Source organism: Somniosus microcephalus, chromosome 3 (genome assembly GCF_052327205.1).
Source record: "Somniosus microcephalus isolate GS21.2 chromosome 3, FLI_Smic_1.0, whole genome shotgun sequence".
NCBI lineage: Eukaryota > Metazoa > Chordata > Chondrichthyes > Squaliformes > Somniosidae > Somniosus > Somniosus microcephalus.
In genome coordinates, this window is record NC_140989.1 from 157,183,437 (window position 1) to 157,202,789 (window position 19,353).

Consider the following 19,353-nt stretch of genomic DNA (forward strand, 5'->3'; position numbering starts at 1 on the left):
ATTTACCATGGTTTTTCAACAGGCAATTGTGAGTAAGAATATGCATTTTATTCTGAACTGTTTAATTTTTTTGAGTTTATGTTATAAGTGTTACTTTTACTGATACATTTTCACATAACTTAAAATGCAAGTAGGCAATTCAAACCAACTTCACAAAATTATTTTAAGGATTTAAGAGGTCATTTCTTGTAACTTGCCTGTTTGGAATTTGTAGCTTTATATATAAAATAGTAACTTGATTGCTTAGATTTCTGCTCTTTGCTTTTCATTCTACTTACTGATGGAATCAAACTGTTCATTTGTTCACATTTAGTTGATCAAGTATTTGGTAATTTAACAGATCACTCCTCATTCCAACCAATCACTATTTTTTGCCCTGCAGACCACAGTAATGCCTTATAGGTGTGATGTATGATAGATGTAAATTGTACAGCTTGTGCAAGGGTAAAATAAAACTAAATGGGGGAGAAAAGGAGCCTTTAGGGCTCATCAGAACAAGAATCCTGCAATTGGCAAAATAGTCACCCCTCCAAAACCGTTAATCTATAAAAGATGGAAGTAACACCACTTACCTTTTTTAGTGCTGCTGGTGCCTGCTCCATCAAAAGGAAGCCCTAAAATGACCTAGCATGTGTATTCATATCAACCAAATGACAATATTATAGATTATTATGCGGTACGAGTCTGGAAATTATTAACTTTTTTCCCCTACATCCCATTGTTAAAATAAAAACTTTAAGCCACTCCTCAGTTAGGTCCAATGATACTTTCCTGGGCCTCAACCAGTTTTCTCTATAACTAGCCACTAGGAGATGCAGGAGTGTCGCCCACTTTATCTTATTCTTCCATTTTAACTTTGTTTGGGAAAGTGCCTGGTATCTATTCAGTTGCTTCTCTGATAGCACAGTTGATATTGGGATCTCATTATGTGGGAAGCATTGGTAAGGAACAGAAATTTAAATAAATGTAATTATTTACACAGCCCAGAATGCACTTAGCAGTTCAGCAGCCTTCGTTCATATATGAATAGTTAAAATTATTTAGTTTAATACCTAAATTACATTCTAGGATCACACTAGCTATTAAAAAGTTGTATCTTTAAAATTCATCTTTTTAACAACTATAAATTTACAGCACTAAAAAAAAATTCTCATTAAAATAGTGCTAATATTTAAATAATTAAAGTTTAAATGCTTTAATCCAGTCGGTCTCTCATCTCTTCGCCCTGTGCTCATCTTGGGCCAATTGGAGTAACAGAAATGACACTGAGCCTATCTCATTTGTCAATACCCCATGGACTGAGTAGGAACAAGGTCAGGCAGTAGGGTGCCAAGCATGGCCACAGTCTGCTCAGCCCATTCACATTTAAACTAGTGCCCTTGGCAGAGGGAACTGCAGCATTACTCAGTTTGAAGTGGATGTATATTAATTAATATTGTAGAATGTTGGTGGCGTAACAATATTAGCAATGTTATCTCCAACATCACTTGGTACCAAAGAATACTGCTCTTTTATCATACAATGAACAAGTTAAAAATATAAAAATCTTTAAAGGCTATGTAAATGGTTTTGACCATTTTAAAGGAATCAAATATGTTACCAACAAAGTGTTAATATAAATTGCTTTATATGATGTTTCTTGTACATTTTATTTATTAATTCATTTTTCAGGATATGTTACTGACTAATTCCACCCCCCCCCCCCACCAGCCCCATTCTGTTTCTGTCATTTTGGTTCCTTCCTGGTGGATGCACCTTTTGAAGCTGAAAGGTTGGGCTCTCAGACCTATTGCCAATCCTGTCTTTAAGTTGGCTACTAGGGGTGTGCAACTGCACTCCAGCATAGCCTCTCGGGAGAATGTTAACTCTGCCAGATTGGTGGGAAGGGAGTAGGGCAGCAGTGAAAATGAAGTGGCTCCATTTCCCGCCGATTCCCCATGTTGGTCATGGTTCAGGCTCCTACTGGACTCCGGTGGGTGCCTCATTAATAAAAGGTAACTCGGGGTCCCATGACGTACATAGGGCCCCAATGGCATTTTAACCCGCTCCTGAGTGAAGCGATTGCTGTGACTGCCCCACCAGGTAAAGCTATCGGGAAGTTGGCAAGACCACTGAAGGCAAGTGAAAATAACTTTCCTCAGTGAGACCAGGAGGAGCAGGAGTTTCTGGGCCTTTGTTGTCCTGGGCACCCTCTCCCTCCCCAGCTGCGAGACCCTCGGAACACTCCCCTCCCGTTACTGGCCTTGCTGCCAGCAGTCTTCTCTGGATGTTGGCGGGTGGCCCCTTGGTCATCCGCCGGCTGGCCAGTTGCCCCTTTCCGCCCACAATGGGTGAGCAGCTGACCAGCGGCATTCAGATGAGGCCTGGCAGTTAAAACCTGCTGGGCCTCTGAAACCCCCGGGCGAGAATACTGTCCAGAGTTAAAATCAACAACAACAACGTGCACTCATATCGCGCCTTTAGCGTATTCAAACGTCCCCAAGGCGTTTCACAGGAGCGTAATCAGACAAAAATCAGCCCTTCTCTTCCCCCTGTAGCAGCTGTGCTTGCCTTCTCCTCATAGAACCACGGCTGAGATTGGAAATCCAGCAGGGTTAGGGATTAGAACTATGAGCTGTGACTATGTGACAGAACACATTGATGGCTTGTTAAGACTTTTTAAATTAACTTACAGCTTGAAATGGAATGAGGCACGTTAAATATTTTCTTTTGTTACTGGTGTCTTGCAAAATGTCAGCTGAGAAACTGCGGTTTGAAAAAGGATTTTCCCCTTATTCTACTATTTTTCAGGTGAAAGGACCTGGCACTGGCAAGGTATAATCTGTTCCTCTGTGGCGACACGCCACCATTGGACATAATCCGTTCACGGCGGCACGGACAGTTTACGCAGGCGCACTGCCGGCAGCAGCCGCCCCCAGCCGTGGGCCCTTTCCTCCGGCAGCTTGTTTCCCGCAGGGACCGGCTGCCGGGAGCACTTCCTGTCTGGGGAGTATTTAAGTGGTTACGCGGGCTTTTTAAGCACTTGTTTTTGCCATGATGTAAATTAAAGCAGTTGTGTTCCATCAACTCTGGTCTCGACTCCCACGTTTGCCGCGGTATCTCAACACTGGTGACCCCGACGCTCAGGGCAAATCCTAAGCTAGCATGGCGGATACAAACGCAGTCACGGTTAAACTACCGGACTTTTGGGAGAACCTGGCCAAGGCCTGGTTCGTTCAAGCCGAGTCCAGATTCCGGCTGAGAAGCATTACAGTCGACGCCACGAAGTACGACTACCTCGTCGCCTCTCTCACCTGCGCCACAGTCCCTAAGGTTTGGGCAGCGCTGCAGGATCCACCAGAGGAAGGCAAGTACGAACATCTGAAGGCCGCGCTCCTTAAAAAATTTCAGGCGTCCTCCTACCAGCACAACTGCCAACTCCTTGACCTACCAGGCCTTGGTGACGCTTCACCATCAGACCTGCTTTCCCACATGCTGTCCCTCTCGGACGACAAAAAATCCGGCGCCCTCTTTCGTACGCTTTTCATCCGCCCGCTCATTGTGGAGTCTGGCTCCATGGACCTGAACGAGATAGCCGAAAAGGCCGACCGGCTGCACTCCGCGCAGACCGCCCGCGACGTCGTGCCCGACCTCACGGCAATGACCACGCGGTCCCCCCGGCTCACAAGGCCCGACCGCCCTTCCACTCCGGGTCACTGCTACTACCACACCCGTCTTGGCTCTAGGGCCCAACGTTGCACGCCACCGTGCACTTTCAAACCCTCCCCCGCACCGGCCCCCACGATGGCCGCGGGGTAAAAGGGGCCCCTACTGTACGTCACCGACGACAGCACCAACCGCCGATTCCTGTGCGACACAGGAGCCCAGCACAGCATCACCCCTGCCCTCGAAATCCAACGCGGCGCACGGGGTGTCACGCTGGCTGCAGCCAATGGCTCTGACATCCGCACATACGGCACCCGCATGGTCACGCTCGACCTCGCAGGCCGCCGCTACCGCTGGGAGTTCCTCACAGCCAAGGTCCTCTGCCCACTCATCGGCGCCGACTTCCTACGCACCCACGGCCTCCTTGTCGACATTCCGAGGCACCGCCTCGTCGACATCAACACTATGGCCCCCATCCCTGGCGCAGTCACCCCGGCCCGTTCGGCCGGCCTGACGACCTACTGCCTCGCCAGAGCCACGGACGACTACTCGGCACTACTAGCCGAGTTTCCCGCCCTCACTAACCCGACCTTTTCGGCCAAAGCCGCCAAACACGGTGTGGAGCACTATATCCCCACCACCGGCCCCCCGGTCTCTGCCCACGCCTGCAGACTCGACCCGGCCAAGCTGGAAATCGCGCGGGCCGAGTTCACCACCATGGAGCAACTCGGCATCATCCGCCGCTCCAGCAGCCCTTGGGCCTCGCCCCTCCACATCGCCCCCAAGCCCGGCGGAGGCTGGCGCCCCTGCGGGGACTACCGCCGCCTCAACGACGCCACCACCCCCGACCGATACCCGGTGCCGCACATCCAGGACTTCTCGGCCCGACTGGCCGGACGAACCGTCTTCTCCAAGGTCGACCTGGTGCGCGGTTACCACCAAGTCCCCGTATACCCTGCGGACATTCCCAAAACGGCCGTCATCACCCCATTCGGCCTGTTCGAATTCCTGAGGATGCCCTTTGGCCTCAAGAATGCAGCCCAGGCTTTCCAGCGCCTTATGGACTCAGTCCTCCGGGACCTGAACTTTCTATTCGTCTATCTAGACGACATTCTTGTGGCCAGCTCCTCCAAACAGGAACACCTCGAACACCTTTGCATCTTGTTCGGGCGCCTAGCCCAACATGAGCTTATCCTCAGCCCGGCGAAGTGCCAATTTGGCCTAGCCGAGATTGATTTTCTCGGCCACCACATCACCCCTGCTGGGGCCGTCCCCCTGCCCAACAAGGTGCAGGCCGTCCAGCAATTCCCCCGCCCTAAAACCATGAAGGGCCTCCAGGAGTTCCTCGGGATGGTGAACTTTTACAACAGGTTCATCCCCAGAGCTGCAGCCCTCATGAAGCCCCTATACGATTCCCTTCGAGGTAAATCCGGCAAGATGGCCGTAGTCTGGACCGCTGACACGTCAGCCGCCTTCGACGCCACCAAAAACGCGCTCGCCGACGCCACCCTGCTCGCGCACCCGAGGGCCGATGCCCGGGTCGCGTTCACCACCGACGCCTCCGACCATGCGGTCGGAGCCGTGTTCGAGCAGTGGGTCAATGGCGCGTGGCAGCCACTTGCCTTCTACAGCCGCCAACTGCGCCCCCCGGAGGTCAAATACTCTACTTTCGACCGCGAGCTCCTCGCGCTCCACCTGTCGGACCGCCATTTCAGGTTCCTCCTGGAGGGCCGCTCCTTTACCGCGTACGTGGACCACAAGCCGCTCACATACGCGATGGCCAAGGACACCGACCCTTGGTCCGCTAGGCAGCAACGCCAGCTCACGGCCGTGTCCGAGTTTACCACGGACATCCAGCACGTCTCCGGTAGAGACAACGTCGTCACCGACTGCCTTTCCCGTCCCGCCATCTGCGCGAATCACCTAGCGGTCGACTACGCGCAACTAGCAGCGGCCCAGCTCACGGACCCAGACCTCCTCTCGGCGGCTACCAGCCTGCCAGGGCTACGCCTAGCCAAGGTCGCGCACGGGCCCGAAGCCACAGCAGTCACTTGCGACGTCTCACTCGGCCAACCCAGGCCGGTCGTCCCTGCAACCTGGCGCCGCCGCATTTTCGACGCGCTCCACAGGCTTTCCCATCCGGGTTCCCGCGCATCTGTTAAACTCCTCTCCCAGCGCTTCGTCTGGCGCGGCCTCAGCAAAGATGTTCGGACTTGGGCCAACTCCTGCCTCGCCTGCCAACGGGCTAAGGTGCAGCTGCACACAAAAGCACCCCTGGGAGACTTCGAGGTACCCAGCCGCCGCTTTGACCACGTACACGTCGACATCGTCGGTCCTCTGCCGCCATCGCAAGGCCAAACTTATCTTCTCACGATGGTCGACCGCTACACACGCTGGCCTGAGGCAGTGCCGTTGACCTCCACCACCACAGCCGACATCGCCAGGGCGTTCGTTAACACCTGGGTCGCGAGGTTCGGCGTACCGGCCGATATAACCTCCGACAGAGGCGCCCAGTTCACCTCCGAACTCTGGACGGCCACAGCACGCAACCTCGGGGTGACGCTCCACCGAACCACGGCGTACCACCAGCAGGCCAATGGGCTGTGTGAACGCTTCCATAGGTCACTCAAGGCCTCACTCCGCGCCAGCCTGCAGGACAGTACCTGGACTGACCGCCTACTGTGGGTGCTACTAGGCCTATGCACCGCGGTCAAGGAAGACCTCCAGTCCTCAGCAGCGGAGTTAGTCTACGGACAACCGCTGCGCGTACCAGGCGCATTCCTCCCGGAGGCTACCACGCCTTGGTCGGCCGAACAGCAGCGGCTCAACTCTTTCTCTTCCGCTCAACAGTTCGCCCCACTTCCGGTCAACCGACACGGCGAACTCGCACCTCACGTTCCGCCAAACTTACAGCAGGCACGCTTCGTCTTCGTGCGACACGACGCACACCCCTGCGACCCCCGTACGACGGACCGTACGAGGTACTACAAACTGGGGACAAGGTCTTCAAGCTGCGACTCGGCGACAGGGTCGAAACGGTCTCCATCGACCGACTCAAACCAGCACACACAGAACCAGGGGAACAGGTCCCCATGGCCCGACCTCCAACTAGAGGCCGTCCCGCCAGCAAGCTAGCACAGCCGGCGGCGAACCGCCCGGCCCCACCAACTAGACCGGCGGCCACTCAGAGCCGCTCTGGCAGAACCATTAGACCACCGTCATGACTCATCCACTCCTCCTAAGCGGATTCTGGGGGGAGCTCTGTGGCGACACGCCACCATTGGACATAATCCGCTCACGGCGGCACGGACAGTTTACGCAGGCGCACTGCCGGCAGCAGCCGCCCCCAGCCGTGGGCCCTTTCCTCCGGCAGCTTGTTTCCCGCAGGGACAGGCTGCCGGGAGCACTTCCTGTCTGGGGAGTATTTAAGTGGTTGCGCGGGCTTTTTAAGCACTTGTTTTTGCCATGATGTAAATTAAAGCAGTTGTGTTCCATCAACTCTGGTCTCGACTCCCACGTTTGCCGCGGTATCTCAACACCATTATATTTCCAAACCAGTTAGGACCTCTATAATCAAGATGATTTTCCAAGAACAACTGTAACAATGAATATGAATGTTCTATATCAAAGGGTATGAAATGGCACACTATCAAAAGATATATCTGACAAAACTTAACATTTAAAAAAATGCTTGTGTGAAAAGAGTCAAAAAAGTGCTGCTGGCACCAAGCAGTATTTAACAGCTGCAGCTCTCCTCTTGCCCAATCTGAATAAGTGGATTTTAGTGCACCGATCACTGAACTATAATGACACGAACACGGTAGTTATCAATTCTTATTCCAAATAATTAAAAAAACATTTCCTACAAACTGCCTACACATTGCCTTTGTTGTTTGAAGTCTTTCTTTTTGACTCGGCGACATCTGCTATATGGACTCAGCTACTAAATTAAAAATAATGATGAATATTACAAAAAAATGTCAATGTAGCACGAAACACATTACCATCTTTGAAAACTCCTACACCTGTCATGCTCTTAGATAAGGTGCTAATATGCTAACGCAGTCCTTAGAGGGTTAATCAATGTAGTCCATCAGCTTCAGTCAGACTGCTCCTACTTCTGGCGGCAGCAAGCAGACTGTCACATTCCTCATTTCTAGCAGTGAGTTTTAAATTGCCCAGGCAAACAAGCAGAACCAACGAGCTAGAAAAGGTCACACCTGGCGTGTGGTCGGCCTGCTCCCTCTGTCCAAAGCCCCACCCACAATTCTCCAGGTTTACGCCACTCTGTCTACTTCTCTTGTGTGTTTCCTTCCTCCCCCAGCTGTTCCATTCAAAAACCCAGGCTCAGCAATCTGCCCTCCTGAAACTACTTATTAAGCCAAGCTGGCTCAAAAGACCGGCTCAGCACGTGCCACTTCTTATCTATCCAGTTTCAAAATCCAATTGCGTGGTGCTTAAAAAACAAAACATAAATGGACTTAACTCTCATTGGCTCCCCTGAAGCAATTCAAACAAAAGCATGAGTGACAAAGACATTCTCCAATATGGCAGGTGTTAGTGTCAGATTCAGCCTCAGGCGCACAGGCAAAAGTATTAGCTTTCAGTTAAAGCTCAGACATGCAGAAACAGGGAAGTACCATTAGTACAGCGGCATTGTTAGTGCAGCTACCTAGTCAGGTGTTAATTCCCAGCACCACTTGTTCCAAAGCGCATCACTTCTAATTAGGAGCTGCAATAAGCAACAGCAAGGCTACTTTTGCTAGCAGCATAAAGGACAAGCTTATTAGTAAAGTGCAATGAACAAACTGGTGAGACACAGTCTTTGTGACCAATGTAGTAGCAGCCTTACCTTTAACAGTAACTGTAATCAGACCTTTAAATATTTAAATCTGAAGAAAGAAAAAAGGAGACAAAATACAAAATGAAGTGAATACAAACATAGCGGTTCTGATCAAAAACACCATAAAATAATTTTGGAAGATTTAGACTTTGTGGTTTTGGAGTAAAACAACATTCATTTGACGTAAATGCTGCCGTTTAAAATTGAAAGGAGTTTTATTAATGTCTGGCAATAATTTTCAACAAGAATTAAATCACTAATGTATACCTTCACATAAACTCACAATTAAAGCTGAAATATATTATAGGAAAGGGTTTTTTAATTGGATGTAGCAAAATAATTTGAATTTAACAATTCCTACCACATACTCTCAATCATGAGAGATGTCATTCTTTTTATAGCAGATTAATTCAGGACAAAGCACATCAATGTAAACGTATTTATTGTACAAGTCACATATAAACTGGTAGGATCGACCCTAGATGACATAGAGGGTCAGCTTTGCTTATTGTCTGTTTTCTGTGTAATATTAATTTCCTATTAGATGTTCGCTGAAAAAGATGATTTAAAATCTAAATAAAGAATGTAAAAATATTACTATAATGAACTACAGCTTATATAAAAGGATATAAACAGCTGGATATAATTTGCAGTTGCTCCAAACAAAGGGGCACCACACATCAACGTGCACACCTATATGTCGAAAAGCATTTTCTAAACTTTTAAAATGCAAATTGCACTAAAATTTGGAGGCTAGGCTACATTGTGACCATGCTGCAGAGAGATATTTCCGATGATGGTTTTTAAAAAAAACTGTCACATTGAAAGCATATGAAAATAACACACGCAACTTCCAGGTAAACAATTAAACAGGGTACTGTGTTATGAAAAGAAAGTGATAATTAATAATACTTGTCAGTTGGAAGCCATCTTCCCTCTTGGGAATAGCAGGGGAGCACTGCTGTGTAATTTCAGCACACTCCAATCTGAGCAATTGTGAAGAGGGCTTTTGTAATGCCAGAGTATAATGATTTCTACTGTGCACTGTTAAAACTTCATAACAACAGTAATTAGGCATTTTAAATCAACAACAGAGGGCTGATTTTTTTTTTGCTCTTTCTGCTCAATGCTACACAAAATATAATTTTGAATCATCTCTCTTAGGCAGAACACATTGGTAACACCAGGACATATGAAATCGGATCGCCTTTGTTTTACCCTAGCTGCAGCTTTCATACATGCATTATGGATGACCCACAAATAATTGTAAAAACAAAACCTGAACAACCAAGCTGTTGTGTCTTGGTTAAGATGTAATTAAAAGTAACGAACCATGGTGCTCAGTGGAGTAGTGTAGGATTAACCCTTCAGCAATGCATAACCACTGAGCTCTTTACTGTTCACTCGTGATGGGTAAGTTTCTTGTAGGTTTCCAGATCAACTTTTTAAAATTAAAGTCATTAAAATGTTTACTTAAAAGTTGTAAATTCGTTTTTTTTAAATGAGTACAATGAACGCTCAAATTTTCACAGGGCATTGTTTAAAGAAAGCCAGAAATTGAAATTAAATAGTACTTGCTAAATATTTCGCTTGTCTGCCGTACCAAGCCTATTGTAAACAAAACTTATCGGCATTTCTCTGAAATTATTAGAAAAGTAGTTTAATTCCTGAAATGTGCTCATTGCTCAAATACTGAAGTGTTAATTTAATATTGAAAAAAATGTTGGATGTGGAACAAGGAGCATCGGTATTTCAGGGGAGATGCTAAACCGAGGCTCTGCTTGCTCCCTCAGCACTATTCAAAGAAGCGCAGGGCAGTTCTCAGTGTCCGGGCCAAAACTTATCCCTCAACCACCATCATTAAAAACAGATTGTCTAGTCATTTATTTTGTTTGTTTGTGGAATCTTGCTGTGCACAAATTGGTTGGCACATTTCCCAACATTACAACAGTGACTACCATTAAAAAGACTCCACTGGTTGTAAAGCGCTTTGGGGCGTCCTGAGGTTATGGAAGGTGCTATATAAATACAAGTTCTTTCTCTCGATACATCCTAGCCCAGTGGATACTGTCTCTCTCCAGATCACTGCAGTGATGAATGTGATAGTGAGCCTACAATATCATGATACCATGTGCTGCCGAGGAATTGGTGTCAGGCTGCAGGTGAGTGGGAATATACAGCCTGTCCAGACTCAATTGATGGAACAACAACAATATGAGCGATTACAACCAATTCCACTACCACTAATCAAGGCCAACCACGTGTTCAAAATGGAACTCAACCAGTGTTTAATAAACTGGAAATTGCAATAGTACGCTTGCATACTAATACCCCATTATACTGGTTTCCCAACTAAAGTGGATTCTTTAGACCACCACTAATTGCAGGTCTGGGAGAATCTACACAGCAGTTTGAACTGTTCCTTATAAATTGTAGCAATCCTGTTTACAAATGACAATATAAAACACACTATAAATCATGTGCTAAGGGTCTGAATCATGTCTTGTATTACTTCTAGCAACAGTTTTTTGGCTAGCAGAGAGATGCCACTACCCCTCTTTCATGCAGTACATTCAACAAGAGGTGACTTAATTATAGCACTCTTGTGATAATCAAACTTGCATTACAAACTAGATTTCTTCATAACACCATGTTTGAGAATGTTTGGCTAATGACATTGTAAGTAAATTCAGATTTTAAAAAAAGGTCAAAATTCACTTTTAAGTATATTGAAAAATGGAAATGCAAAGATGATATATCACCATAAAATGAAGTGCAGCTTCTCTGATAATGCAGTGCATAAATGCACCAGTTGGTGTGATATTGAGCCATAGAGGGCAGGCAGGTTTCTGGTTGAATCAGTGGTGTGGGCTGAATTGGCCTGTATCAGTCACTAATGCTGAGCATGCTAAATGTGGTTTCCACTCCTGATCACTATCCAGCAGCTCTGGAAGGACCCGTGTGATGTCAGGTGAGGGCACATTTGGGCTCAGCTGTGATACCTCTATATAGTTCAACAGCCCATCAATACACAATGTCCAGGCTTAGAAAAACTGTGAGTATGAGTCACCATTTCCAGAAAAGGAAAAGAAAAACAGAGTAAAAGATCATGCAAACAAATACTATTTTATATCTATATTAAATAACGTAAGACAGAAAATCATTACAGTTTTAAAATTCTCGTCAGTTTGTGGAAACAGCTGTGGGAAAAAATGCACTGGTTGTACCGAGTGAAATGTCAGCATTTTCATAGTAAGTAGCATTTTCTTGTGTGAAAGTAGTGCCAATGGAACAACACAGTCAATGAATGAAGTTCTAATGTGCTCCAATGTACTGACTCGAGGCTAAAAATCCCACTTAGATATGCTACTGTACTGCACCATGGATCTGGACTGAATGAGTAGAATTGTTTCTTTATGGTTTCAGTAACGCTGTCTTCCCAGTAAGGTTATAAATTAAAAAGTATTTAGGAATATTTTAAACCTCATCTAACCACATAAAACTTCAGTTTACGTAGTTAAAAAAAAGTTCCTTACAGCTTCAACCTAAATACTACAGAGCAAGTTAAGAACCCATACATATCTGTGGAGGATTTCTGCAGCTGCTACCAAAAAACAATTGGAAATGAATGACTGAGCTGGGGCATGGAAGAAAATCAGCGCAGTAGAATTTTTAAAAGATGTTTCCTTAGGTATTCACGGGGGGGGGGGCTTTGCACCATCATGCTCCAGCTACAGTCTGTGCTATAGACTTTTCCATGTCCAGTTCAGTAAGGTTCCATGAAGAGCTAACAGGAGCCAAGATTCTACCTGTGTGAACTGGATAAAGCTAATAGTTAACAGTAATTTTAACAAAACTACATGAAGTGTTTCTGAAAGTGGAATATTTTAAAGCAAGTTCTATACAATTACGACATCATTTTAGATGTTTTCTTTAACTTTCTGTTGGTAAACTAACATCTGCTGCTAATTTCTCCCTCCATCCACACACATGCAGTAAGCAGTGCCATCAAGCGGCACTTATCAATAACCTGCTCATCGTTGCTCAGTTTGGGTTCTACCAGGATCACTCGGCTCCAGATCTCATAGCAGCTTTGGTCCAAACATGGACAGAGGTACTGAATTCCAGAGGCGAGATGAGAGTGACTGCTCGTGACATCAAGGCAACATTTGACAGAGTGTGGCATCAAGGAGCCCTAGTAAAACTGAAGTCAATGGGAATCAGGGGGAAAACGCTCCACTGGTTGGAGTCATACCTAGCACAAAGGAAGATGGTTGTGGTTGTTGGAGGCCAATCATCTCAGCCCCAGGACATCGCTGCAGGAGTTCCTCAGGGCAGTGTCCTAGGCCCAACCATCTTCAGCTGCTTCATCAATGACCTTCCCTCCATCATAAAGTCAGAAGTGGGGATGTTGGCTGATGACTGCAGTGTTCAGTTCCATTCGCAACTCCTCAGAAATGAAGCCGTCCGTGCCCGCATGCAGCAAGACCTGGACAACATTCAGGCTTGGGCTGATAAGTGGCAAGTAACATTCGTGCCAGGCAATGACCATCTCCAACAAGAGTTAGTCTAACCACCTCCCCATGACATTCAACGGTAACGGTATTACCATCGTTGAATCACCCACCGTCAACATCCTTTGGGTGGGGGGGGGGTCACCATTGACCAGAAACTTAACTGGACCAGCCACATAAATACTGTGGCAAAAGAGCAGGTCTGTGGCGAGTGACTCACTTCCTGACTCCCCAGAGCCTTTCCACCATCTACAAGGCACAAGTCAGGAGCGTGATGGAATACTCTCTACTTGCCTGGATGAGTGCCGCTCCAACAAAACTCAAGAAGCTCAACACCATCCAGGACAAAGCAGCCCACTTGATTGGCACCCCATCCGCCACCTTAAACATTTACTCCCTCCATCACTGGTGCGCCATATACCATCTACAAGATGCACTGCAGCAACTCGTCAAGGCTTCTTCAACAGCACCTCCCAAACCTGCAACCTCTACCACCTAGAAGGACAAGGGCATCAAGCACATGGGAACACCACCACCTCCAAGTCACACACCATCCTGACTTGGAAATAAATCGCCGTTCCTTCGTCGTCACTGGGTCAAAATCCGGGAACTCCCTCCTTAATAGCACTGTGGGAGCACCGTCACCACACGGACTGCAGCGATTCAAGAAGGTGGCTCACCACCACCTTCTCAAGGTCAATTATGGATGGGCAATAAATGCTGGCCTTGCCAGCGATGCCCACATCCCGTGAATGAATAAAAAGAAAAGATAAATTATGACCAAACAGGCATGTTCTGTTTTGCTGCTTTTCACTGAAGAATATGTTAATGTTTGATGGTATGTGGTTAAGATGTTAATACACCAAGCATTTTAAAACTCTAAACAGAAGCAATTGCTGTTCTTATTTTTAAGACATAGTACAGTGGAGTGGAGAAGGACTCACTCCAATGGGGGGGTCATTTTAACCTAACCCGCCCAGCACGAAACTGTAGTCAATGGAAACAAAATCAGGCGGGATGTAAAACAGGCGGCCAATCCCATCAGCTTCCTGCAGGGTGGATTAGGTTAAAATTACCCCACATATGTTTTTCAATTGCATTACTGCACAGAGATATGACCTGAGAATACAACATGTTAATGGCAAACAGAGGAATGCATTTTTCCCAGACAAATCAAGGATGCCATTTTTAACTGTCAAAAAACCACAAGCTAAAAGTAGGTATAAAAAGATAACATTAAATTGTTAAAAGTTCAGAAATACTTTGCTGAGTTGTTGGAAGTAGCAGTGTCTGATGTATCCAGTAACGTTGTTCTAAGCATTTACACATGAAGCTGCAGAGAACAAGCACATGGAGATACATTCATCTGGAGAAACCAATGATGTACATGTTGTTGACTGGTTTGACTTATTTGACTGTTCAAACAAAACCCATCCAGTATAAGTGGAGGCCACTACGGGCTGTATTTTGCGACCCCCACGGATGCGTACGCACCTGTAGGGGCCGTGCAAGTTCTGGGTTTAGGCATGCGCGAAAACCCAGACCTTGTGATCTGTCAAGAATTCTCGACCACAAATGTTAGGCCTATACATTCCACAACCCATCCATCACAGATACAATGCAGTGGTAGACTGCAGATGATAATAGGAGAAAAATAATTCAGAACAAATCTGGAACAATGCTAAGTGTCTGCATGGATCAGTGGTAGCACTATTGACTTTATCAGAATGTTGTGGGTTCAAGCCCCACTGCAGGACTTGAGCACAAAATCTAAGCTGGCACACCAGTGCAGTGCTGAGGGAGTGCTGCCTTTCAGGTGAGACGTTAAACCAAGGCAGCGTCTGCTCAAGTAGACGTAAAAGATCCCATGGCAGTATTTGAAGTAGAGCATGGAAGTTCTCCTGACCAACAACTATCCCTCAACCAACATTAAAACAGATTAACTGGTCTTTTGTCTCATTGCTGTTTGTGGGACCTTGCTGTGTGAAAATTGGTTGCCACATTGGCCTACATAAGACAGTGACTATACTTCAAAAGTAATTTGTCTCTGAAGTGCTTTGGGATGTCCATAGGAGGTGATAGGTGCTGTATCAATACAAATTCTTTCTTTTCTTATGCAGCATGTAAGTTTGTACACATGTGGGGGAGGGGAGAAAATTATTGGCTGTCTTGAGTTCAAAAAGTAAAACAGACACTGGCCTAGAAATTCAGTATAGCCACTTTTGGGGCGGTAAAGTCGGGCGGCCGCTAAAGTTTGCGCCCGGCGCAAAGTGGAGGCCACTTCGCCGATATTCAGTAGCTTTGGCCAAGGAGTTTGCTCGAGCGCTAAAACTGGCGATGCACGGCTATCTTTAGGTGCTAAGCCGGCGGTGCAGACTGATACCGCCGAGGCCGGGCGCAGCGCAGGTGTGGTCATTTCTTGATTGACAGCAGACACCCTGGCGCCGGCCAGCTCTTAAAGGGGGAAGGGTCGACTTGGTCTGCTGCCACGCCCTGGATACTGCAGCCCTCCAGCTAGGCCTAAACACTGCTGCTGGAGAGAAATAGCACCAGGAAGGATGCAGAGGGCCCGTGAGCGAGCGCAGCGCTTCTCTGCCCATGATTTAAAGGTGCTGGTTAGGGCTTTGGAGAGGAGACGCCATATCTTGTTCCCGGACAGTGGCAAGAAGCCTGCCACCAGGGTATACAGGAGAGCCTGGAGGGATATTGCCCAGAGGGTCACAGCCACCTGCGATGTCCCCAGGACTGGTGTCCAATGCCGGAAAAAGTTTAACGACCTCACTCGGATTGTCAGGGTGAGTACCATTTCCAGTGTCCTCCTCATCCTTGCATGTGCACCTCACATTATGGGCAAAGGGACCTCAAAGCCCTAATGGCCAGCCCTCATCCAGCAGCTATGGCACTGGCATGAACATCAATTGCACTTTCTGCACTTTACACACTGGCCAAGCTATTCGACCATGGGAGCCAGTGCATACAGCAACAGGGCACCACACTGGCCAAGCTATTCGACCATGGGAGGCAGTGCACACAACAACAGGGCACCACACTGTACTTAGAGGCCGTCCTTTCTCTTGCAGGCCAAGCTGGCCCAGAATCTGAGGAGCCGGACTGTCACCGGGGGAGGCCGTCCCCAGTTCCAGCAGCTCAGTGACCTGGAGGAGCGCGTGGGTCGACTCATGGGTGGCCGGCTGATTGGCCCCGTTGCATGTGGAGATGCCGACCCTGTGCTGGGCCCCAATGGTAAGGACATGACCTTTTGGACCTCTTGTTCCCCTTGCGCTTCAGATCTACATCCTTTGCCACTGTCCGACCAATGCGCTGAATGCCACCACTCATGCCTCCCTCGCTGACGCCCTGTCCTCACTCTAAAGCTACTCTTGTGCCTTCCTGCTTTCAGCTGGTGAGGAGGAGGTCCCTGAAGCTGCCAGTGACAGTCCCTCGGAAGAGGAGGATGAGGAGGAGCAAGAGGAAGGCGGCCCATCGGGGGAACCCTCATCCGCGCCAGGGGATGGCAATGGAGGGGACACGTCTTCCCTGGAGGAGAGCCAGGGGGAAGTGTTGCAGGGGGGTGTAGCTCCTGTGCCCAGTGGCGTCGAGCCACGCGGGAAGGGTCGGGCAGCTCGGCGACCTTCTCCCCAGAGGGGGGAAGTGTTGCAGGGGAGTGTAGCTCCTGTGCCCAGTGGCGTCCAGCCACGCGGGAAGGGTCGGGCAGCTCGGCTGCCTTCTCCCCAGAGGGGGGAAGTGTTGCAGGGGAGTGTAGCTCCTGTGCCCAGTGGCGTCCAGCCACGCGGGAAGGGTCGGGCAGCTCGGCGGCCTTCTCCCCAGAGGGGGGGAAGTGTTGCAGGGGAGTGTAGTTGCTGGGCCCAGTGGCGTCCAGCCACGCGGGAAGGGTCGGCCAGCTCGGCGGCCTTCCCCCCAGAGGGAGAGTCCGGCCTCCAGTCCGGAGACGGTCCTCGCCCAGGAGGTGCGCCTCCTCGATCAAATGTCCGCGGACTCGGATCGCCGGCACACCGAGTTCATGGGGGTTGTGGCACGGTTGCCTGAGGCCATCGAGTCCCTGGCTCATAGTGTGTCCGATTTCGGGGCCTCACAGGCCAGGGGTTTCGAACAACTCGGGGCAGCACAGGCCAGGGGTCTCGAACAATTCGGGGCAGCACAGGACGCGAGTCGGGCCAAATTGAGGGCAGCACAGGATGCGAGTCGGGCCGAATTCAGGGCAGCACAGGACGCGAGTCGGGACGACTTCAGGGCAGCACAGGCAGCGAGTGGCCAGTTGATCAGTGGTGCCGTGCAGTCACTGGCTGGTCTGATGCGGGCACAGACCAGGGCAGTACGGGCACTCACTGCTGCCACACTCGCTGTGTCAGGCAGGCATCGCCAGGGCACCCGCCGCGCTGCAGCAGCACAGCGGTCTGGCCTTCAGCAGATTGCTGCGCTTGCTGCAGTGCCAGCCCGGCCGAGTGCCAGTGTCTCAGGCGAGCAGTGAGCGCCTGGCATCAGCCAGCTTGCCCCCATTGCTGCAGCCGCCACTGCCACTCCCCCAGCGAAGCTGCCACGAGCTGCTGGAGAGACTGATGCTGCCCAGCCACAGCTGCAGCAGTCAGCAGCCGGCCCCTCGAGGGCCAGAGCTCGTCTAGGCCGACCCCCAAGGGCATCTGCCGTCACGCAATGTGCCCCTCAGGAGCCTTCCCCCAGCCTTGCAGCACCCACAGGGCCCAGGTTGAGGCGGAGCAGCAGGTCGGCCAGGGGCCGGAAAAGGCTGGACAAGGACTCGCCCTCTCGGCACACAAAGTAGAGTGTGTTGCCAAATGTTTTTTTATATGGGGGTGGTTGTGTTGTCTATGGGGGGGTGTTGTTTTGGTAAGGCCGAGGATGAAGGCCATTTGGATGGAAAAGTTTTGTTATTCCTCCCCAGGTTGTGGGAGTGAGTCATGTGTTTGACTGTTTTTTTGGGGGTGTTGTCTGTTTTTGGGTTTCATGTGGGAAGGGCCCTGAGTTTGTTCAATAAAGCTTTTTCTTTATTCAGCTTGTCCATGTTTGATGTTTGAAGTGGTTGTTGCGTTAACCGGCTGAGGGCTTGCGGAGCGGCTGCATTCATGTCCCTTCATTGCCATAAGCCATTCCCTGACAGGGGGCCTAGAAGTGTCGTTCAATAAGCCGCCGACGGACGGCCCTTGGACCTTGTGGCTCCCTCCTGGGCTGGTACTCCTCCTCCTCCTCCTCCTCCTCATGGTCCTCCTCCTGAGGTGGTGGTCCAACGTGAGGTGGCAGTGCCTGAGTCTTGCGGATAGCCAGGTTGTGCAGCATGCAGCAAACGACGACGAACTGGGAGACTCTATCCGGCGAATACTGCAGAGATCCGCCGGAGCGATCCAGGCAGCGGAACCGTTGCTTGAGGACGCCAATCGTTTGCTCTATGATGTTCTTTGTGGCTTGATGGCTTTCGTTGTATGCCTCCTCAGCAGGGGTCCTGGGCGCGCGGAGCGGGGTCATGAGCCATGTACACAAAGGATAGCCTTTGTCCCCGATAAGCCATCCTCTTGGGGGAGGCTGTGCCTGGAACATGTCAGCCACAGTAGTCTGGCGCAGGATAAATGCATCGTGGCTGCTGCCTGGAAAGCGGGCATTGACAGCTAGGATGCGCTGCCTGTTGTCACACACCAGCTGTACATTGAGGGAATGGTAGCCCTTCCGGTTGCGGTAATCCTCGGCATTGTCGATAGGTGCCCGCAAAGCCACATGCGTGCAGTCAATGGCGCCCTGCACCATGGGGAAGTCCGCGATCCTCGCAAATCCGACTGCACGCTGCTCCTGCCTCTCCAGGGTCATGGGGAAGGAGATGAATTGGTGTCTCCTTGTGAAAAGGGCATCGGTGACCTGCCGGATGCAGCGATGCATGGCGAACTGGGATATGTTAGCTATGTCCCCAGCAGCGGCTTGGAAGGAGCCGCTTGCATAAAAGTTCAGAGCCACCGTGACCTTCACTTCCACCGACAGAGACGTCCTGCACATCAGCTGTGGACGCAGATCTCTGTGAAGCAGCTGGCAGATCTCTGCAACCACCTCCCTTATGAAGCGCAGCCTCTTAACACACTGCGCGGCAGTCATGGTGAGATAGGACACCTGCTGGCGGTATTCCCTGAGTGGGTAAGGACTACGTTGCCGACGCCTGATGCCCCCTCTGCATCTAGGCATGGCTGCCCCTCTCACACAGCGTCTGTGAGCCCTTCGCACATAATGCTGGAACTGAGGGTTGGAACCCCATGCAGCCCCCATAATATACTTGCAAACAATGAAATCACAATGAGGCAAATTTCCAAGCTCTGGCCAGAAGCCAAAAATACCTCT

General features: G+C 49.5%; 1 protein-coding gene across 1 annotated transcript in view; it reads right to left on the reverse strand.

The window, feature by feature from the left end:
* ralgapa2 (Ral GTPase activating protein catalytic subunit alpha 2) overlaps positions 1–19,353 on the reverse strand; it is a 400,978-nt gene that overhangs the window by 59,601 nt on the left and 322,024 nt on the right. Inside the window, exon 20 of the mRNA XM_085977825.1 lies at positions 8,498–8,537. Coding sequence (XP_085833951.1) covers positions 8,524–8,537 — 14 coding nt within the window. The 3' untranslated portion in view covers positions 8,498–8,523. The remainder of the gene's footprint in view (positions 1–8,497; positions 8,538–19,353) is intronic.